Below are 24,926 nucleotides of genomic sequence, written 5' to 3'. Positions count from 1 at the left end.
AACAAAGTAAATATGTACAAGAACATAGATATAGTAATGATACATATTTAATAAATTGTTTATGAACAAGCAGCTAACTCTAATTACAGGTAACTATTTTATGTAACATTAACAAGGTTTTCTTTACCTTCAGGATAAATATTTTTGTTAATTAAATCAATTTTTTAGAAAAAAAAAATAGATATTCCCCAACAATTTTTGCAAATAAGCCATGGTAGACAAATTTCATCTCCTGTTAGAACCCACCTAACATTTTATGCCATTTTTTATGAATGAAACATTTTACAAATTTAATTAAAAATTTTTTTATATTATTTATATCTACTTTCAAAACATAAACAAAAATAATATTGTGGTATAAAAAATAATTAAGGTTATATATGATTACATGTGGTTAACAACAATAATAAACAGTTACAAAAATATAAATAAATAAGAATTAAATTGAAAAAAAATGAATATAAATAATTGAATATTAAAATATGTGCCTTAAATTAATATAAATAAATAAATATATATATATATAATAATAATAAGGAAAAAATTTAACATATTTTTTTTGTTTTAGTACCTAAACAAATGCCAACAAATAATAGTTCATTTTAATTCATAAAACTTTTTTATTTAATGAAATATTATTTTATTAAGCTTAAGAATATACAATTATAATTTTCTTTAAAATTATGCTCCTTGTAAAACTTGAAAACAAGATACACAAACTCTCACTGGTTTAACTAGTCCATATTTAATAATAGGAACTTCTTGGCCAGAACACTTGCTACACAACATTCTACCACAATGCCGACTATAAAATAAAAGTATTTTTTTTAACTCTAAAAGAAAATTATTTTAATTAATTAAAAAATTAATATTTTTAACATCAATGTGTATTACCAATGATGTTTCCTCATTGTAAACCCAAATTTTAATCCACACTCCTGACAAACTTCACATCCTTCCACCCAAGGTGGTTCTTTGGTTAAACTATCAAGTAATCTAATTGTAAAAATACATTAATCATTAAAACATTATACATAATGATATTAAATAGTATTATTTATATGTTTACCTAGACAGTAATTGAGTAGTTGCCATTTGACAATTAAATATAGTGATTCCTTCATTGTTCATTGCTCCAATACAAGCACCTGCTTTTACTAGTGTTCTACACAAATTCCCATTTCCTTTAACGTAGGCCAATAAAAGAGCTACAACAAAACACAATAAATAAAATTTTTAAAATTTGAAAGCAAATTTAATAAAAAATGTAATAGATTATTCTTTTTATTTGTTTACTCTTTAAAACTGTCTAGTTCAATAACCAATTATCTTAATTTTTTTGAAATTTGCTTTTTAATATTTTTTGATAGAGAATTATATTTTCAACCACAATGTACCACAAGTAGGATGTGATGAAATAGATGAGGAAGTGTTTTGGAGAAAGATAGATAAGGTGATGTAAGGAATACCTGGTAATGAGAATGCAGTGATAGTCTGAGATATGAATAGACATGTATGTAATGAGAAGAGAGGATATGAAAGAGTACATAGTATGGTTTTAGTAGGAAGAATTCTGTGATTAATACTTATTTTAGAAAGAGGGAAAAACATTATATAACTTAAGTATTTAGGATCAGTTGTTCAAAAAAACTGTGGCAATGATGAGGATGTAAGACACAGGATTAAGTACAGGTGGTTGAAGTGGATAGAAGCGTCTGGTATGTTATGCGATAAGAAAATTTCAATAAACTGAAAGGTAAGTTCTATAAGACTGTAGCGAGACCAGTTATGATGTATTGTTCAGAGTACAGGATGGTTGATAAGAGAATAGAACAGAAAATGAGAATGATTATATGGATGAGTGGAGTGACTAGAGAAGATAGGATAAGGAACAAACGTTTAAGAGAGTATAGGTGTAGCGCCAATCATAGATAAGGGAGAAAATAGACTTAGGTTATAGAAATTTATGTTGAAGGAAGAAGAGGTAGAGGAAAACTAAAAAAGAGATGGAGGGATGTTATTGAATGTGATATGAGGCCGGTTGATGTGAATGTAGATGATATGGGAGATCGTGTCAAATGGAAGTTTAAGATAAGGGATTCCTGACCCCAAATAGTTAGGAATAAGGCGAGGTAAAAGAAGAAAGAAGAAAGAAGAAGAGAAATTTATTTTCAACCGTTTGGTGTAACTACTGAACATATTTGCTTTCTATAAAAGCTAATATGTAAAGTTTAAAACTCTAATTATTTAGTTTGTATCTTTTAAACAATTTCATAAAATAGAGATAGCTAGTTATTGTAATGGATCATTGATTATTCTTAAAAAGTGTCATAAGAATTCTTAAATATTAAATTAAAAGGCATAAAGCTTTCACTGTATCAACTAAAGTATTACATACTAGTTATATAAAAACCTTTCCAAAATAATTTAATTATAGTCAAAAATATTTAAGATATTAATTATTTACCAGTGTTTCCTTCCCCGTCTTGTACTTCTAGTGGATACTTGGGCATGTATTCTAAAAATACTTCACAAATTGCTGCAGCACTTTCCTTACTATATTTAGCTAGTTCATGTAAAGGATTACGGCCTTTTAAAGTTAAAGCTTCAGCATTTATTTGTGATTCTCCTAACAATGTTTGTACTACACTTAAATGTCCCTCACGGCAAGCAATGTGTAAAGCATTTTGACCTGTAGTTAATTTAAATAATTTTTTAGTTATTCAATTATAAAAATGAATAAAGATTAATAATTTACCTTCACAGTCAACTGCATCAAAATTAGCATTGTTTGTTAATAAAGCAGATATTATAGGGGCATGGCCAGTCTCGCTAGCTATATGTAATGCTGTTCTCTTCATAGTGTCTTGATCATTAACCTGAAAATCAATAATCAGTATATTGTATAGTTTAGAACAAAAATATGAGTATTTTATGATAAATAAATCATACCCTAGCACCAGCCAAAATAATACTGCGAACCAACATTTCATTACCAGATGCAGCTGCTAAATGTAAAGGTGTTGTTTGTAATTCATTTTGAACTCGAGAATTAACGTCAACATTAACAGACAGCAGAAATAAAACACTTTCAATGTCTCCATTTTGAATTGCCATGTGTAAAAAATTGCATCCTTTGTTGTCAAACTAATGGTACATTAAAATAATAATAATAATAATAAAACATTAAATGAAATAGAAATTGTATAATTATAAAGTAATTTTAGCTAATATAATTATTTTCTGATAAAACTCACTTGTTCAGCAGCTGCTGGTAATTTATCTAGTATTGAACGAGCAGCTTTGTCATTTCGACATGTTAAAGCAGCAGCAAATGGAGTAAGTCCAGTACGATCTCTCTTGGTTAAATCAATTGATGGATGACATAATAACAATGTTATTATGCCGCTATGTTGGTTTTTAATAGCAACATGTAATGGCGTCTTATGCTCTGCATCCTATAAAAAAATTTTAACTAGAAAAACTTAAAATATATTTAATTTTTTTTAAAAACTATTTTATGAAATTGATCAATAATTAAAAAGAAAAAAATCATTCTAGTAAAAAAGTGTATTATTATACTACTGAGTATTAGTGGATCCATTTAATTTTCAGACTAGTTTAATCTATTTACTTATTAATATTATAATATAGTAGTTATTTACCCATGCATTAACATTAGCACCATGTTCTAATAATGTTTGAACAACATTTTGTAAACCCCAGTGACAACATAAGTGAAGTGGAGAGGATAGATCTTTTGATTCTTCACCACCTCGGCCACCTGGTCCAGGTTTTCGTGGACTATTTATGTCACAGCCACTGAAAAACAGATAAATAATAAACATAAACTATAATCATATGTAATTTGTACTAATTTTTTACCTGCGTATTAAAAAACGAGCAGCATTTTCAGAATTTTCATCAATTGCTCGATGTAAGAGTGTTTGTAAACAGCTTTCTGGACCTTCACTCCAGGAATCTGTATCAATGCCATACCTAAAAAATGTATAAAAATAATTAAGTGACGTTATTTATATATGATTATAATAAAATCTTCTTAAGTATAAGCTTTATAACTTACTTCACAAGAGTAGATGCAATATCTTCTTGTTCAGCAGTCAAAGCTAGCCAAAGAATTGGATCACCATTTGAAGCTGGTATAGTCATATCAACTCCCCGTTTGCATAGCTCTTCAATAACAATGTTTTGACCACCAACTGTAGCTAATTCCAATGGTGTTTGATCATCTTGAGTTCTAAAAAAAATTGCTAGTTAAATGTTAAAAACATTTTACAAATTGAAATAAAATTATCAGTTAATGATAATGAATATTACTTTGTATCAAAATTAGACCCTTGTTTTACTAAATACAATGCAGTTTTATCATCTCCTTTTAAAATTGCTTGATGAAGAAGGGTCATGCCTTCACCATTTCTCATATCTATATCAGCTCCACCTTCATAATGATATAATATTTTATATAATTATAACTAACTATACCAACATATAATTATAAATTATAACTAACTATACCAACAAATTTTATTATTAAAATTAATAATATTAAAACTTGGTAATAAGACAAAAAAATAGTACCTGCAATAAGATCGGGAACTATATGTTGCATATCAGATTTTAAAGCTAAGGATAAAGGTGTATCTCCTAAAGAATCTCTTAAGTTTAAATTAACAGGAGAAAAATCTGGTTTGGGTTCAGCCAAAATTGTATCTAAAAAAATAACAGATGATAAAAATCAGAAATTTAGCTCAAATAATATGTACATACTGTGATGATGTAAAATAGCATTTACAGCGCCTTCTTGCTTATGAATAATAGCTGTATGCAAAGGTGAAAGTCTATATGAAGTTTGTAAGCCATCATCAGCACTTAATATGATGCTATCAGGGGGTAATGTCTGTAAATTAGGATTTGCTTGAAATTCAAGTAATCGGCGAACTAATCGAGATAATCCTTTTTTACATGCAATATGTAAAGCACTTTCTCCCTGTAAAAATTAAAATTAGATTTATAGTAGTATTATTTTTATTTATAAGTAATTCATTTATGTCTAAAATTTTTATATGAAAATTATAGTGAAAATGAGTGAAAGGATTAAAAGAGAAGTAGGTAGGATTAAATTTTATATTTATAATACAAGGTAATTGTGGAAAGATAATACATGTTTTTAAATAATATATACTTTTCTGTTAGTATAGTTTATATTATTGCAATGGGATGTTATAAAAAGAGCTGCTTCTTCAAGACCTTCTTCAGCTACTATATGAAGCATAGAGTCAGATGTTCTTCTATATATCTAAAATAATTGATATTTTTTACATTTAGTTATTAATTAATTAAGTTTAAATTATTCATGGATATTACTGGATTAGGATTGGCACCCGCTTTAACCAATCGTGAAGCAAAACTATCTTCATTTGTTAGCTTCAATGTATTAATCAACGCATAATATAAAGGAGTATGATCATCTATTGTTTGAGAATTTAAATTAATTTTTCCTGATTGAGTTTGCTCCAATAATAGTGTTAGTATATCATCATTTTGAACAAGTACAGCTAAATGAAGAGGTGTACTAGAAAAAAAATTAACAATTAAAAATACAAACAAAATAAAATTTAATAGCATTCTAAATTTTAATAAATAAAATTCTTAGTTTTGAAATGGAAATAAAAAATTAGAAAGTATATGATATGGTATAAAACTAATTTAATTCTATTTCATAAAAAATGTAATATATTTTTGCTATAATTCGAAGCTGAAAAGGTATTAATTTTACCATGATGTGTTTTTTCTTTAATGATCTATATGTCAAAGGAAAAAAATTTAATATAGTTGAACATATTATAGCCAAAAAAAAAAAACTCAAATCCAGAAGTTTAGAAAAATATATCAAAATTATGATTTGGTAAAAAAAAGGCATTTTTAAAAAATAATAAACATTGATAGACAATATATTGCAATGAAAACACACTTGGCTAAATTTTGGTCATGGAATGTTAATAAAATTTTTTAAAAGTTTTAGATAGGTTTTTTGCACTAATTCTGAATATGTTCTTAGTTTTAACGATTTAATTAATTATAGTAAAAAAATCTACTTAAATAGTAAAATATTTACATAAAACTATATAAAAATATATTAATTCCTTACAAATTATTTCAGTAAATATTAATATATTTGATATCATAACTCTAAGTTTATGTTTATTATTTAATATTATAAAAATAATTTGAAGATTTTAAAATGATTGAGGAAAGTGAAAATAATTCAATATGATCAGTTTAGGTGTTTATAGAAATAGTATTGTAGTTTTTCTTTAAATATTGTAATTTTTTATGTAATAAGAAAAAATTAATATGGATTGATGTGTACAAATATCCTCAAAATAACAATATTAAAATGATAAAGACACAATTTTCTTTTTTTTGGATGGGATCATGTAAAATTTTTAATTTATTTCAGTTTATTGCAGAACAAAATCCTGTTTATGTCAATTACTAACAAATTAATAATTAATATAGTAATATGCTATTACTAACAATCCTTTGCTATTTGGTAAATTTGGATCAAGTCCAGAATGAAGAAGAGATCTTGCTACAGCAGTCATGGCAGCAGCAGTTTCACTACTTTCTGAATGAGGAGAAGAACTTGCAATAAGGTGTAAAGCTGAATTTCCTTGATCCGGAGTAACTGTACTAACTGAAGCACCATGGGACAATAAAAAGTTAGCAGCGTACGAATCACCTCTTTGAACAGCTAAATGTAATAATGTATAACCATTACGGTCACGTAGATCTAAATCTGCTTGATTTTCACATAACATTTCTCCAATACTTGTTTGATGATCACGTAAAGCTAGATCTAATGCCGAATCACCTTTGTAATCAAGCTCATTGATTTTTATTGTCAACTGAAAAAAATTGTTTATTACTTATTATAATACTTGATAAAAATGATATTATGTATAATAGGTGATAGTGTTGGCCTCAAAGATATAATTTTCATTAGGCCCCAACTAAAACAGTATATTGGTAATTGTCATGAGGAGGGAGATTTCTTGATAATGTCTTAAAATTGCAAAACAGTTGGGAACTTTACACCACCACATCCTTACCATTTTTAACATCAATAAGGTCATCTAAACCTTTTGTTTTCTATTTGTTATTTTTTAAGAAACATAATTTTGATTTAATAATAAAAAACATTTTAAACATAAGTAATGTCATTTTCATAAATAAAGTAACACTACTTGAACGTGTAACAAAAAAAGAAAAGGAGCTTAATTAGAAATGTTTTTAATTTTTAATAATGCTTAATTATTGTTAAATATTGATTGACCTATTTTTTTTTTTTTTTATCATTTTACATTAAAAACAAAATAAAAGTTTTAACTGAAAAATTAATGTGTTCGAACTAAAAGGTCATTAGTTTGTATGAAATATTAAGATTTTTTGATAAGGAACATCGACAAATATGTGTAGAGATACATTATTTCAAATGTTTAATATAGGAATAAAAAAAGACAAATCATGATAAAAAATATTTATCAAATTTTATTTTTATTGTAAAAGAATTAGTTTTTATAATAATTAATGTTTGATTAATGCTACAACGCTAAAATTGTATATTCATAACATTAAATTATATATTCGAAATTAGAATAGTATTCACGTTTACTATATTCAGTTAATATCAATGAACTACGCTAACTAATAATCATGATGTTTATTTAATGTAATCACATGAAAAGCGTTGTTGTAGTTTTCAAAACTTACTTGATTGTATTAAATTGTAAATTTTAATATTTATAAAGTGCAGTTAAAAGTAAATATACAGTTGTGTTTTAATATAATGCTTAGTCTAGAGATCTGATGATTAATTAATTAATATTTTTATTTCTTATTTTTCCTCGCCTTAATCCCAACTACTTGAGGTCGGGCATCCCTTATCCTAAACTTGACACTTGACATGATCTACATCATCTACGTTCACATCAACTGTCATCATATCGCATTCAATTACATCCATCACTTTTTTGGTCTTCCTCTAGCTTTTTTTCTATCAACATTCATTTCTATAACTGTTTTTACAACTTCCAATTCTTCTCGAAAATATTAATTAATATAATTATTTAACTGTTAAAAATTAGATAAAAGCTGTGAATAACGTAAAAAAATTTAAATAATGATGAAAGTTCAAAACGTTGCTAACATGAATATCCGAATAGAAAAAATAAGTTTTATTGACAAAATTAATGATTATACTGATGATGAAATAATATTTAGATGTTTTGAAACGTTTTATAAATCCATGAAGTAAAAATTATAAAAAAATTGTAAGAGTTGCATTAGTTTTGACTTAAACTGTTGATTTTTTCTAATAACTAAAAAAACATTTTAAAAACTTTACTTAAGTTTAAGTTTTTTTACAAAATATTTTAATAGGTTGATAATAATTTTAAGATAAGTATTAAAATGCTTGTCTAAAAATGTTATCAAAATTTTTTGTAAGGAAAAGACTATTTCAAATTAAAAAAATTAGATTTTTCAATTTTATTTTTTTCTTATTAGTGATAATTAATAAAAAAAATTGAGTAAAATGTAGTCTAAGAAGGGAATTATTACTTAAAATTTTCAACGAAATGATAATGGGATAAAAAGTTATTGGATTTAATTTGTTATATCATCGTGGCTCAACTGTATATTTAAGAGAAGAATACCGAAAAATATTGAATAAAATCAAATATGAAAAATATTTATAATAAAAGATAATAATTATTCTTAAGTACATACATTGTACAATAAGTATATTGCACTATTAAATTTAATAAAACATATGGAACTAATATAACGCATCAATGTTTAACAATAAATGCAATTAATCAATGAGCTATTTTAATAAAAATTACATAAATATCGAGTTTGTTATCAATTGTCATAATTCATTCTGCTATTGTTTATACACAACATTTTACATCAATTGGTTGAATACTAGTTAGTGTTACACTAGATCTGTAGTGATTAATATTTACAGGATGCAGCATTATATCTTTTACCTTAATAATTTGTATAATATTAAATAGTAAAAAAAAACTATTTTTTTTTCAAACGATAAAAGTATATTTTTACCTTCGATGCGAAGCTGAAAAGGTATTGGTTTTACTAAGATGTGTTTATTTTTATTTTTATTTTATTTTTTGTGTCTGTTACCACTTTTTCTCAGCTCTCACCGAACCGATTTCTTTCAATGATACGTCAAAAGATCACAAATCGTATCTAGTCGAAGACATTACCCTTAAAAATTGAAAAAAATTCCCTCGTTCCCCGTAAATGGGGGAAACCTCCAAAAAAATTACAAATTTAAAAATCGCTAATTTTCGAAATTTTTTCAATTTTTTTTACTTAAAAGTGCCATAACTTTTTCAAAAATGAACATATCAATATAATTCTTTTTTATATAGATGCATAATATCATTACCTTTCATTTGGTATATTTTTTTCATAAATTTAACCCTTAACCTGCCCACAAGGGGGGATTTAAAATGACAACTTTTTCACAAAAAATTTACTTTTTCAACTTAAATTTTGAAACTGTTCCGGAAAGTCTGACACTTTTATTTATATCTTAAATTAAAGTTAATGTAATCTACTTTATTATGCGAAAAAAAAATTTCGGACTTTATTTTATCTTCACGGTGAAAATGGCTACCAAATGCTATTATTATGTGAAAATTCTCGATTTTATTTTTTACATTTTTAACTTTAAAATGCTATGACATATTTAAAAGTGTATGGATAAACATTATTTTTTTATGGGAAATACTATTTTTTAATAATCCCTTTTTCATTCGACATACTTTATCTTAATCAGGATATTAATAAGGAACTAGCAGTTTATGAAGCTTTTGGAATAATCCACCAATTTTTTAAAATTAAACACTATCTAAAGATTTGCATCGAAGCGTTTTTTTTTTTGATAGTGATTTTAATCACTGTCAGATATCATTATACTTGATCCAACTATGCCACGTCACCACTGTGCCGCGTCCCCCCTGTGCTGGGTTTTTTTGGTATTGATTTTATGGTTCGATTCCATTGGCAGCAGTATCAAATTATGATATCTTTTCAGTGAAAAGCGTTTTTATTTTGCTAATATTGAAAGGTCTATTTTTGTTTTACTATTAAAAGACAGCGTTGGGCAAATATTCATTTAGATAATTATTCGAATATTTATTTGAATGATTTTCTAATATAATTAATTAAGAAAAAATAATAAATACTGCTACTAATTATAATATTTAAATCAGATTTATTTTAATAATACATTTTTATTTGAATAAATATGTTTCAGAATTATTCGTATACATTTTTACATATATAATGATATTTTAAATGGTTTATTCAAATGCCCTATTCTTTTAAAGGGATAGAAATTTCAAATTTCTTTTTACTCTCCAGAAAAATGTATAAAAATAGAACTATTGAATAGACTATTGGGATTTTCCTCTTATATCCTTTCAGATGGCTTTAACTTTTTTTATTCTTATGAAATAAGATTGAGTTTTTGCAAAACGTTAAGGAACAGAACAAATTTTTTTTCAACGTGTTCCAACGTATGCGGCGCAAATTAAACTAAGCAATCGCTCGTAATGTCAATAATGCCTTTGCTAAAAAGAGGCGCCAACTCGTTTATTTTACATGTAAAAATATATTTTAAAAACAATTTTAGCATGGGTCGCCGTTTACTTAAGCCAGTTTTGCTTCATAGTAGGATACATTATATGATTGAAAAAATGGGAAATTGTATAACGTATAATAAATATGCCGACTATTTAGCTATATGGTTAATTATACAAATATTCTCCTTTTAAAAAATTATACAAGAGAATGATCTTTTGGTAATTTACATAAAGCAATGTCAATCTAGAGCTGGCAATGAACTTTATTAAAGTAAAATCAAGGTCTCGCTAAACATACACAATTTTTGCAATGTCAAATGGATCACAATTATAAAATGAAAATTATTTTGACCTTTACTTATGTCAACGAATGGCGCGATAGCAAGATTGTTATTTAAAATTCGGAATCTTTAATTTTATAACAGTTTAAGTCGACTTTATTCTAATAAGATATAATTAGTTTAGTTTTATAACGAAATTAAAAGTCTTCCTTTAATAAAAAAAATAAACCATGTTATCAGTAATGATAATACAAATAAGTCAAAAAGAGTTTAAAAATATTTTATATTTAAGTTATACAGACTTTATAACTCGAAAAATGAGTAAATAAATTATAGGGAATAAAAATGAAAACAATTTAAAAAATAATTATAATTATAAACTAAAAAAATTATCAGAATTGTTATTCATAGTTTTGGAGTAATCAATGCTGATAACTATGCAGGAAATGTAAAAACACGTAAAATGATAAACGTGATGAAAGCTAAATAATTATGTCAGATTAAGGATCCTTAACAGCTTTATAACTGTTAATAAAACATTTAACACAAAAAGTATAAATAGTGTTCCTTGTAAATACACAAGGTATATATTAAATAACTTTATGATTCAGTATATATATATAGTATATATTATAATTGACACACATAACGTTTATGTGCATTTGATTATTGAAAAACTCATTATCATTTAAGTACAATTGTTTTATAATTGATGATAAGCTAATATATTTATATAGCCAAACTAGTATTATACTTGTATTTAAATAAAATATAATAGATTTTGTAAATAGTTTGAATTAATTTACTAATACACATTACCATTAAAACATTTGTGCGATTAACAAAATTAATTTGCTAATTTCTAAAGATATCAATAATTAGTAACAAAAATTACCATAAAAAAACTTTATAACGAACTGTCCTTTAGTCGTTATAAACCATATGTTAATTAATTTAATTTGATTACCATAATAGGAATTTAGTAAGTTAGGGAAGTCAAAGAGCTAAAAAAATGAACATTTAACACAATTTTTTATAAAAAATAATATAAAGTTATTAAAATATGTATTAACTTTATTTAATATATATATATATTGCATAATTAATGTTTATATTTGTTGCGTCCCCTCATAAAAGTCATGCTTTGAGGTAACTATGATAAAATATTATCATATAGAATAAACCAAAAAAAAAAAAAATCGATAGTTTAGTGCCTAATCGAAATTTTTTTTGTTTTTTTGAAAATAAACAAAATGGCAGCCCATGATAATTTATTTACGGATTTTCAAGGAGAAGACTACTAGTTTATTGCTTATAAAAAATATAATTTTAATTAAAAAAAAATCCTTCAATCAGGCACTAGTTTTTATACTTTAAATAAGCTGTATAAATTCCATTCAAATACTTTAAGTGATTTTTAAATTACGGATGTTACTTACAACTGAGAGGGGGTACATCAAATATAGCTATACCAAAAAATAAATAATTAGCTACATATTTAATAGTAGTGTACTTAATACGGATTAACACTGTGACACAGCTTGATTTTAAGTAACAGATATAATAAAAATATATTTATTATAAAACTAATGAGCTCATTAATAAAAAGGTACGGACACTGTAATTTTTTAATAAAAATTAGTCTCAAGTATAAATAATTATTATTTAGCTTCAAGTAAATATTTTATTCTATTAAAAGTAGTACCCATCATCACATCTCGTTAGGTTCAAGTTTAAACTAAAAAATATTTTATGAAAAATTGTTTTTCAAATTTGATGTTTCATAACTAAGCTAAACATTATTTATAGTAATTCGTCACTACGATTTAATGAGATCAAAATTAATTTAGTGAGACCAAGTTTATTGTGTTTCTTTAATCAATTTATATGAAATAATATAGCATCATCGTTTTAAAATTTGCTTACAAAATTTTTCTAATCAAATTATCCAATCAGTCAAAACAAATGTATAATTTTAAAGTAATAAGATATATTAAAAACTAATAATTATAATTATTATTTGATAAATAATTATAAAAATAATAAATTAAACATTCAGTTTAAACATTTCATTGACACAAAAACTGTAATGCAGATTATTTTAAATTTCCACTATTTTGAACGTAAAAAAAATTTTTATCAGATATATCCTAGTATCATTTGTCAACATAATTATACTTTTTAAACAATCATTTTTAAGCGAGTTAGACACATAAAATTGACATTTTCACATTAAAGCAGATACTATTTTGATGTATTGGTTCTATCTAACTCGTTTTTCATTAGGCACGCTTTTAAGAAATAATGCCTACATAAGAAAAATTGCACCTAATTCTTGAGATCAAAATAAAAATTTATCTACATATAGTTGTTTTTACCATAAGGAGATTGTCCCTATTCTACCTCTGTGCAATTCCTTATATTAATTATACTAAAAATACCACAAAACAGCAATAATTGCTGCCCTCGAGGTAGAGTCGCTACTTATATATATATGAAATTATTAGATATTCATTTTAACGTATAGTTAAATAATTTTTACAATCATTATTAATATTCAATTTTTTTACTAATGACATTAAATTTATACATTAATACGGGGGTCAATAGCCTGGGTTATGACCCAGCCGGCTTAGGTTGTAGTTCCGTTTATGATAATGGTTCATTAGTCAAATAAAAATGGATTTTGAGACTATCAATATGAAATTTGTTTAATATAAAACTGGCAACAAAAATTATTGTGAGAGTTAAAAACTTGTTATATTTAATTAGACAACAATAAACGAATGGTTCCACAATAAATATAGAACAGACTACAGGGAAAGAATTACGTATTGTGCAGTAAATTTAAAACACAATAGTTTACATAGTGAATACTTAAAAAATTACGAACAAGTAGTTAGAAAACAATATATACAAAAAAATTATTTCATAATAAGATTGTATTCTCATTAAATGTTTTTACAATATGAGAAAGATAAATGTAAAAGCAAAAATCACATAAATAATAATGATAAAGGTAACTCCAGATTTTTAATATCAATCCAGAAATTAACAATTTAGGCACGTTTCATTGGCAAATAATTGACCCAGTTCTTGATAATAATTTTATTTATTATATTTTATTTAAGACTAAAAAAAATGTATAGTTTAATTTTTCAAAAAAAAAAAAAAGGTCATGAATCAACTTAGATCCTTTTTTATTTTTAAAGAATTTATGAGAGCTATTTAATTTTATGAATTATAGGAAATTATTATTAATCCAATAATTGTATTAATAATAATTAAAAAATAATTTTTTATCATTAAAAATTCTTTCTATACGTGTTCAAAAAGTAAGGAAACACATCAATTTTTACAAACAATGAGAAAAATAGAAATCCGTTTCCTTACTTATTGAACGCCTTTATACTAAACAATGCTATGAAGTAAAAATAAAAAAGACTATTTTCTTAAAGTTCATTTAGAAAAATATACCGTAATTATTGAAATAAACTTGACCTTGTTTTTCTAACATTTGTGTGCGCTCGAATTTTTTCTCAGATTTAAGTGGTTGCTAACTACGTATAAGTAGTGAATTTTGCGTTTCTTGCGAGGAGAAAGTAGTTTCTAACGAATCTAGTACCCACTATCCGGTAAAAACAGAGATTCATTTATAAACTAAACATATCAAGTTTTAATTTCTTAAAAACATTTATCCATCTAAAAAGTGCGTAATTAACAAACAATAACTTTAATTAAGATAAACACGGGAAGTGTCTTACAAAATTTAATTGATAACATATTGAACATTTTGAACAATTCATGTACATTTCACAGACCAAACAATATTTAGGTCAATAATTGATCTAAATAATATATTCATGTACAAATTCAATGGAAAGAGTTTATTTTTCTTACGAATTTAATTGAATTAAAATTAAAATTTGAACACAGATAATTTTGTTTAGCACAGTTATTTATGTATATTTTGCATCAAAACAATGAGCAGAATTGATTAAATAGAAGTGATTTTCAATTTTTTTTAAACTTATCAATGAATTTATAATTGACTATAAAGAGAGCATTTTTGTTTAATTTGGAGATGATTAGCTGGAGATGCTTCCCTTTTATGTCTACCTATGGATTAGTAGACTACGTTAAAAAATAATATATTATAAATAGTTTAACGATTAATTAATGTTTAATTTAATTTAAGTCTAAATGTATTTTATAATCGAATAAAAAAAATATTTGTATCTATACTAAATGTTTTATTATGGATGATTTTAAAATATTTAGTTTATTTGTTATTGCAATAAAATAAAATATTAGCGAATTAAATTAACTTTGACGAATTGTTTAAAGTAAAAATATGTATTTTTCACAAACTAAAGTTCCAAAAATTAACTTAACTTAATATATAAACATATAATTTATTAAAATAAATCAAAAACTTTATAACTAATCGTAACTTTTTATTCATACTAAACTGTGTTGATTTATATAATTATTTGGTATTCATGTTTGTGTAATAGGAATTTAAGTAGATTAAATATGTTCTGTATTTTATTAATTCAATTACCGTTTAATAAAAATGATAATGTAATAAAATTTATCCTTGGATTTAAATTGATTTGAAGATCAAAGTAAGAGACCTTTATATTTTTAATTAATTTATACGGTTAACGCTATTTTGCATAGATGAAATTATTTAATAGCTGAATTATTAAATGTTGAATAGCGTACTTATAGCAAGTTTCTGGAAGATAAATAAAAAAGAAATGATAACAAATAGTACATTTTTCATTGAAAAATTATCATTTTATTCTCCTAAATTAATATGATACACCACAATTAGTTTTTTTTTGTTTATAAATAAGAATTTTCTGAATTGAAATAAGAGTAGATCAACGAAATTGAACTCCCACCAACAGAGAATAGTTAAGAGGAAGGAAACTGCTGCATCAAAACGGCTGTGAACTTCAACGTTGATCACAGCCGACAGTCGCCGACTTGCTTTATGTACTCGCCTTTATGTGGCGCGTGTGTTAGTAGTGTTAAAATAAATAGCACACGTTTTCAATTGTGTCGCGTATCATTTACTAACTTATCCGATACTAGAATTTTTATCCAATTTAAATAATTTTAATGCACAATAATATATTTTATATGTAATTTTAATTCGAGTAAGTGTTCCAAAAAAAAAAAAAAAAAAAAAGAAAATGTGCAAAAATAAAACGAAACTGTGATAAAATAACATTAATTAATAGGAATTAATTTAGTTTTTAAATTATCGTCTAAAAATATTCAATAGCTTTTTTAATATAATGAAAATTAACCAATGTACAAACTTTTCCATTACATGGTTATTTATAATTGTGACATTTTTAACTCGCAGTAAGTAAATTCACCGTAAGAGACTCAAATTTTTTAGTATTTAAATAAATTAAATGTAAACACTATGCAACCAAAGAAATAAATAATAGAAAAATATTAATTTTCTTTATAATTAATTAAATTAATTTTATTTTAATTCTACAATTATTCAATAATGAAAAATAGACTAGTTCGGATAGCAAAAAGTAATTTTGAAATTATTTTAATAGCAACAAAAAAAAAATAAGCCGCAAAATTCGTGTTAAAAAAAAACTACGTAAGTACGTAACTGTAATTTAGCTTTGATAGAGAGAAAGACGCACATCTGATGGTACCGTTAGTCTTAAAATGTAGTTAGTTAAAACCATCGGTCAATGACAATTATAGANTGTAGTTAGTTAAAACCATCGGTCAATGTCAATTATAGATTTTTCCACCTTTCATACTATTATAACTGCATTCGATAAACATATGTAACACATATTTCGTTTATTAGTCATATTATTTATTTTAACAGTTTTTTTATAATACATAAAAAATTTAAAAAGCGTAATACAAAGAACTGTTCATTTAGGTGCTTTTTTCAAATCTATGAATATTATGATACCCAATTAGTAAATACAATATTTTCATTGGATTAATACATTTTTATTTAAATTTGACTCGCACATTAATAACTAAAAGGCATTTTTAATGACCTTGAGAAATTCATATTGTACAGCTAATAACATTGATGAAGTTTTATTCACAATTACGTAATAAATATTTTTCAAAAAATGAATAGTTAAATGTAAACCAATTGATATAATTAAACTTATTTTATATTTAAAAATATCAAAATTGATTAAAATTAAAAAACATTAAAAAATAAGTTTAAAAATTCATTAATTTGAATATTAAATATTTTACATTTTAAACGACAATGTACGACGATATTCAAATTGAGGAACAAATTGTTGATGAGGAAAATTGCAAATAATACATGATTAAATTGTGATACTATGCTATTTCTATAAACTCTTATAACTTATCATTTGGTTAAAATTTAAAACGCGTGCGAAAACAAAATATTTCATATATAAGGCGTCACAAAATTAGTGACCAAGTCACGTTTTATAAAAACATCTATTTAGTGAATACACAACGTTATTATATTAAATTTATATCTATGTTGCGTGTCAATTATACTAATACGAGGTAGAGATAGTACGAGTCGTTAATTTCGAAAACTGTTATACTTAATTAAAATGATAAAAAAGATAATTCGGATGTATTGTTTTAATTTTTTATATTTTTCAAATTCATTTATATTTTGAATATAAGTACAAATTAGTAGAATTATGAAATTAAAATACATTTTTCGTTTTTAATTAATAAAAATAAATAATTCAAAGTTTCCAAAATTACAAAAATAATTTAGGTAATTCTAAAAGGCTCGTGTAAGCACTTAACTTGTCTAAATCATAATTATTAGTATAGGTGCAATTTAGGTGGTATCAGACTCTTATTTTTTAATTGTCCTTCCATACTTTTGTACAACTCATACAAATTTACATATATAATTTTATTATCAAGAACATGTAACTATATATTAAATAATTTTACTCTTAACTCAATGCTTTAAAATTATTAAAAATAATTGAAGTTTATAAAATAATTTTGGATCTAGCAAGAAGATTATAAGATTTCAAATGTTTTGCTCTTAACTATATAGGTTTTTCCACATTCTTAAATACAAAAATTACGTTTTTTCTTATGAAAAATTAAATTAGAATCAACCTAGATTAACATTTTTAATTATTGTTTTAAAATATAATAAATAAACTAAAGTTAAATTTTTATACAGAGATTTTATCTTGAATAAAATTTCTGATATTTATTTTGCAGTGGTTAGAAGTGAAATAGAATGTTATGAGTGTACAGTCCATCCTCCAGAGAGATACCTTAATAAAACTACAAAGTTATGTTCAAAATTTGATTTGTCAGACCATTTTAAGGTTCATTGTCCTTATTCTACATTTTGTATGAAAAAATCTTTTCAGCTAGAATTGCCTGGTGGAAGTGAGTGTAAATTTTCATATAAAATTATTATATACAGCATAATATTTGTTTTAAATAAAAGTTCTAATTTTTTAGAAATTGTAAAAGGAGCAGTAAGAGGATGTGCTCCACAAAAGTATGATTATCAAGTTTTAAGGGATGGAAAATGGCATGCTGAGTCAAAAATTTTATATGATGCATATAAAAGTGGATGTTTATCCGGTGATGATGATGATAAACTAAGAACTTCTGATACAGAATTTTGCTACTGCGATAAAAATTTATGTAATAAAGCTAATCAACCAGTAAATAATTTGTCTAACCACTCAGACACTATAGCAGTTATTATAATATATAACATTATGAGGTTTCTTAAAACTCATACGCAACCAGCAATGTGAATAAACACATAACACATAACATATAGAATAAAAAAGGAACAAAAATTATACCTCAAAAGGTTTTCAAAATATAACAGATTTTAAATAAATGAATTATATACTATCATAGTTTGAGTAATAGTTAAACAACAGATATAAATAATGAAAGCTCAATAAATCAATTTGTGTACTATTATAACATTTTAATTTTATCAAATTAATATTTTTACATTATTAAAATTCATCATTTTTATCATAAATTTATATGACAATAAGAAAAACTTATTAAATATTTTGTTTCATTAAGTGACATTTCTTGGCTGTGTTTTATACATTAATTTATACTTTGTATATGATTTACTAATTATTATTTAATTTTAGTCATTTATTTTAATAAAATAATGTTTCAGTTTATTTGTATAAACTTAAATATTTTTAAATAATTATAATTCAATCTAAAGTAATAAGACTGACGTATTACAAACCTGGTGTTATTTATTAATCACCAATATTTGCTTTATCTGTTTTATTAAAATAATATTTATTATCATGATAAATGATAATTTTTCTTAAAATTGATTTTAGTTGTTTTAAGTAATATAATTTTTTTCTAACTACTTTTTTTTTTTTTAATAGAAAGGCAAAAATAAGTGCTAGAAGTTCTATGCCATACTAATAAAAATAAGATGGGAGATCTACTTATTCACTCAATAAACTTTTAATTTAATGTCTTAAGAATTATTAAAAAATTATCTAAAATTTGGTTGAATTAGGTTTTAAATAAAGGTTTTTTAGAGATTTAAAAATGGATAACTTATATTTTTAAGCTTGGAACTTAGCTAGTTTTACACTTTATTGAATATAAAATAAAAGCGGTTGAAAAAAAATTGAAGAACATAATTAGAAATGCAATGACTTATTTTTTTTTGTTAATATCAAAAAAAAAAAAAGGCAATATTAGTTTTCATTGTAAATTAATTAATGATACATAAATTGTTTTGTTTTTTTATGAACTTTTGAAAAAAAAAAATTTGTTAAAATAATAAAAAGGTCACCTAAAATTTTTTAGGGTATCAGCCCTTCACTGAAAAGAATATTAATTTTTTATGGTGGTGGAACTTAAGTTATTTCCATATAATGATAAGTAATAATTTATAATTTATTTACCTGAGAGCTGTGTTCAACTATGTACAAAAAAACTACATCTTCTCTTCTTAGTCGAACAGCAGAATGTAGTGGATACTTAGTTTTACTTTTAAACATATGATAAAGAAATTGAGCAGACATATGTGCAAAATCATCACTAGTAAAATCATCCTAAAATTTAAAATAATATTTTATTAGTAAAAGCTATAATAATTTTATTTTTATTTTAAATTTAATATGATACCCAATGTGCTGAAATTAAACTTGAGCAATGCTCCTTTAATGTATGAGCCCCTATTTCATCGGCAGTTGTATAGAATTTTACACAATTTTTAACATTAACAGAAGCCATAAGAGCTTTTTCACACCTGCAGTAATCATTTTCATTAAAATTATTATTAAATACATTATATAATAATAGGGTAACAATATTTTAATTGCACATAAAATTTTCATTAGGTTTCATTTTAAATAATTTAACAAATTAAATTAAATTGCAAATTTTACTTAGAAAACTTATACATAAACATAAGGGTGGGCCTTATTTTGCAAGTTTGAAAATTTGATGTCAAGTAATCGGAATTTCATTCTATACAGCATACAGAAAATAATGGTGAATTTTGAGCGTCCTAGGTTGAAAATTGACAAAAAAGATGTAGGAATTTAGTTTTTGTATATATCTCTTTAATTATTATAAATAAAAAAAATTTCACAAAATTAATGTAATAAATGTAACAATATAGTAAACAAAAATGTAAAGAAAAAAGGTCTTTACAAATTTTTTGTAACATTTATAGTTCAAAGTCTAACTAATCAAAACTGTTTAATTTTATTTTTAGTGAAAACATATAATTTTTTGTTTTTTAAATGTTTATTTCTATAAATATTGACAACACAAAAATATTGCATCTAAGGAAATATTTTCAAAAAAATATGCATAAAAAAAAGGTAATAATTTAATTTTTCGTAGTACTACAATTTCAGTGTATCTAAAAGCGTGTAGTGTTTCATAAAATATAATAAAATGTCACGAAATATTATTAATATATATCTTATAGATAATGTGTGTAGTGAAACTACTGATAACAAATTACCCTCGAATAGACATTTCTTATGTTTTTTTTTATAATATGCACAACTTAAAATTAAATTTGCATGACAGTTCTTTTCTTGTTCATAGTATATAAAACATTGCTATATGCTGTATAAAACAAAATTACGATCACTTGGCATTAAATTTATTTAAAAAGAAAAATTACTTAGTATAAATAAGGACCACACTAATATAAATGTATAAATAACAAAATTAAAATAAAAAATATTATGTTCTTTTTTTTTCAAATGAAATTGAAATTGAAACACATGAAATTCCTATAAAAAAGTAATATATTATACTAGAAGAACTTTGATCTAGTGCTAATAATGAAATTAATAAATTATTTATTTGATTAGAAAAAGGAAAATTTTTTTAATATCAATCCCATAATGTACTTAATTTTTTAATTTAAAATTAATGGATAAGGATTTTATTAATAATTTTATTTCTTAAAAGTATAAGTTATACAAGTATAACTTATTTAAAATATTTGTGTCTTACTTAAAAGTCATATTTAATCTAATATGGAATAAATATTTTTAAAAGTGTAATTTATGTTTAAAAATAATTGAGCTACCTCTATAATTGTGTAAAATATGTATACTATTTTTAGATATAATTTAAATTTTAGTATTTCAATAATAATGACCAATGCTGAATAAGGAAAAAATAGAATTCCAGGCCATTAATTAGTAGCTTCTTATATAATCATGTAAAACAATAAATTAACATTTTATTTTTACAAAAAATTTGTTGAGCAAAGAAATGAAAATTTTTGGTATTTGTATTAGTTTTTAAAGACTATTGATGCTGCACTACTCAATTGATATATATATTTTTTAAAATCAATACTACATTTTACATAACTTTACGTTTGATATAGACAATCTAAATTTTAAAATAATTTTATCAGAGAATATCCAGTATAATGATTTTTTTAGGTATTAAGAATCAAATAATTACTTATTAACAAGATCATCTAAGAGAAATGTGTCTGCTGTTTTCATTAGACTTAAAGTAAAACTATCGCCTTTGCAAAAATCAACTTGATCAGTGTATATCCACTTTATTAATGCTTTTCCTACATCCAAAGGAAATGATGTCCAGTCTAAAACAGCATAAAATATCTGAAAACTTAACAGATACTAAATCACTACTAAATCACTTACCTAACTCACTAATTTCAGTTAGATCTGGAACTCCCCAATTATCACTACGTGATGATAATACAAATTTATGAGCAGGAACATCACCATTTGAAAGAGCAATATTTAAATCACTAAAAAAAAAAGTAGTTAAAATTCTGATTGTACATTGTTACAAAAATATATATAGACAATTTTTTAATCATTTTTGTGACTTTTTGAGTTTAATACTTTATAGTTTTAAATTCATATTTTAAATTTTAAAATGCAATCCCTACATAGATAAATTAACTTTTTTTCAACTGCTAGTTACAATTTGAAATTCAAAATTAAATTAAAATCTAATTTTTCACTTTGTTTTAAATTTAAAAAAATTATCTAAAAAATCTTTGACACACCCATCAAGGATTAACAGCCAGGTGTCTAAATTTTTTCAGAAATCATATTAAAAAAGAAGCATGGTATAGGGTAAGAATCTATAGTCTAGGGCAGTAGTCGGCAACCGGCGGCCTGCGGGCCGTATCCGGCCCGCGTGGCTATTGAATACAGCCCGCTTTAAATTCTAAATCGACTAATTTAATTGAATATCATTTTGTATAAATATAATTGAACGTTGCGTTTTTGGTACGGGTATTTTATATAAGTCATATTATTATTTTAAGTTTTAGATAGTATTTTTTTGCATAATAAATAATGTAATTATAAATTTTTTTTTTATCTGGCCCGCGAACTCTTTTTAATTTGTAAATGTGGCCCGAGAATTAAAAAAGGTTGCCGACCACTGGTCTAGGGTGTTGTATTGATACACATTAGGCCAATACCTATTTTATTGTATGATATTATTCATATGTTTTCATTTTGACTGAGAAAATATGGTACAATCTCAACTTAAATTAAAAAATCACAAATCTTAGTCTAAAAATAAATATCTAATTAGTTTTTTTAATAAAAATTTTACCTTAATCGATTTTGTAAGATATATGAGTATAATTAATTCATCAATAACACTTTTGGTATTCCAATAAAATTAATTTCTATATGTATAATATATATATATTAAATGTATGACACAATCCCATCTTACTCCATAAGTAATACACTTCATATTTTTATAAAATTCAATATACCAATTTTTATTGTGTTTTAAACTTTCTGTATTTTACTCAGTATAATAGCATAAAAATGTACTGTCTATTTCCTAACTTTATTTTAACTTTTAAATTTGTTAACAAAAATATTAATTACCTGTAAAGGGTATTGTTGTATAATGTAGTTACTGTTTTTAATAATCTAGAAACAAAACTTTTATCATTACAATCGCCATAAGTTGCTGCCAAAGTTGCATATTTTTTTTCAAGATCATTGCAATATGCTTGCAATTTAACATATTCTTCTTTCAGTAAAGAAAGATGCTGTTGTTGTTTGTGTCTTTCAGAATCTCCTGACATACCTATGAAAAATAAAATAATAACATATAAAATAATAATAAAACTGAATTTATATCAACTATTACAGTTAAGACTCATGTTAAATAACAACAATAAGATTATTTCATCCAATATTTATCTTATAAGACAATTTAATTTGAAGTTGACAAAAAAATATTTATAATTGAGTATTTCAATAAAAAACATTATTTAAATGTTGCTTCAACTAAATATTTCAAGAGGAAACTCCCACTTAATAAATTATCTTAGAACAAACATCAAATACAAATTTGTATTTAAATGTAGTGTTAACACCTCTATTACAGAAAATTTAGATTAAATAAACATTAACTAAAAACTCAATGCTTATAAATTAAATTTAAGTTTAAAAAACATTAATAACCGTAGTATATTCTTAACATTTTAAACAACAAGAATAAATTAAAGTATTGGGAAACAATATTTCAAGACTACTAAAAAAAGTACCTTCTCGAAATGAATCAACTTTGGGCATCCTTAACTATTATTATAATTTGTAGTTTAATCAATCGGTCACATTAGTCATCAATTTTTAAAATTAAAGGTTTCTAATTTCTGAGATTAATTAAAATGTGTGCAGGTTAGATGAACGGATATAAAATTCCAAATTTACTGATTAATATCAAGAACGGTTAATGGTATCTACCACAAGTTTAATGTACTGTGCTCAAATTTAAATTATTAAAATATGATAAGAACAGCGCGTAATCACTAGCCTGTAATTTATTAATGAATAACAAGAAAAATAGTTGGGAATTTAAGAATGACTGTGAGAAAGTAAATTTTATTTGGGGATAAATATTATTGAAAATTTTTTTATTAGAAAATCATTATCTTTAAGAAATAATCCTAATTTTACAGTTAATTTGCCTTGGCATTTGAACCAGTTAGGATGAACAAAAATATATGTTTTCAATATTCCGGGGGCAATTTAGTTCACCGGGATATTCTCGATGACCTGTTCTTAATTTTACTTAATGGACCGTCAAATTTTAACTTCTCATTGGATTGAACCAATCTATCTGTCTCAACATTACTAGTGTGCACTGCCTAACAACTAGATTAAGAAATAACAAACATATATTCACATGATTTCCTACATGTAAACAAATATTTTTACTCAAAAAGTACAAAAAACATTTATGATGTTAATGTTAGTGATATATTTAACTATTCACGTGCTGTTCAAAATATTAAGAGATCGATTTTTTAAAACTTGTATTATTCATAATTAATTAAATCGGTTGTACAACTGTTCATAATTGCTCACACAAACAAACAATACATTGTAGTTTAATAAAACATCTTAATTCTACC

At 24.1% G+C, this 24,926-nt stretch overlaps 2 protein-coding genes across 5 annotated transcripts; one reads left to right on the top strand and one right to left on the bottom strand.

The window, feature by feature from the left end:
• Positions 1–596: 596 nt before the first annotated feature.
• LOC126894117 (rabankyrin-5) lies at positions 597–24,249 on the bottom strand. Of its 2 annotated transcripts, none has more exons than XM_050664883.1 (22): positions 24,057–24,249; positions 23,389–23,593; positions 22,168–22,277; positions 21,962–22,106; positions 20,147–20,270; positions 19,924–20,073; positions 6,559–6,929; positions 5,386–5,593; positions 5,204–5,317; positions 4,789–5,008; positions 4,600–4,731; positions 4,339–4,459; positions 4,085–4,258; positions 3,886–3,999; positions 3,666–3,822; positions 3,258–3,458; positions 2,953–3,147; positions 2,759–2,879; positions 2,468–2,692; positions 1,070–1,208; positions 895–996; positions 597–833 (listed from the first exon to the last, which is right to left on the bottom strand). In XM_050664883.1, coding segments are annotated over exons 1-22 (3,357 nt in total). In that variant the 5' UTR covers positions 24,085–24,249; the 3' UTR covers positions 597–832. The 2 variants fall into 2 exon arrangements, with proteins under 2 accessions (XP_050520840.1, XP_050520834.1); XM_050664877.1 differs by having other exon boundaries at positions 597–805; positions 24,057–24,247.
• Positions 15,947–19,097, top strand: LOC126894349 (uncharacterized). 3 transcript variants are annotated; one of them, XM_050665314.1, is made up of 3 exons: positions 15,947–16,146; positions 18,224–18,397; positions 18,473–19,096. In XM_050665314.1, coding segments are annotated over exons 1-3 (480 nt in total). In that variant the 5' UTR covers positions 15,947–16,145; the 3' UTR covers positions 18,778–19,096. The 3 variants fall into 3 exon arrangements, with proteins under 3 accessions (XP_050521271.1, XP_050521256.1, XP_050521264.1); XM_050665299.1 differs by lacking the exon at positions 15,947–16,146 and adding an exon at positions 16,153–16,357 and having other exon boundaries at positions 18,183–18,397; positions 18,473–19,097; XM_050665307.1 differs by lacking the exon at positions 15,947–16,146 and adding an exon at positions 16,153–16,357 and having other exon boundaries at positions 18,473–19,094.
• Positions 24,250–24,926: the final 677 nt, after the last annotated feature.

This window comes from Daktulosphaira vitifoliae, unplaced genomic scaffold (genome assembly GCF_025091365.1).
Source record: "Daktulosphaira vitifoliae isolate Bord-2020 unplaced genomic scaffold, ASM2509136v1 Scaffold_1, whole genome shotgun sequence".
NCBI lineage: Eukaryota > Metazoa > Arthropoda > Insecta > Hemiptera > Phylloxeridae > Daktulosphaira > Daktulosphaira vitifoliae.
This window is presented reverse-complemented; position numbering and strand designations above follow the sequence as displayed.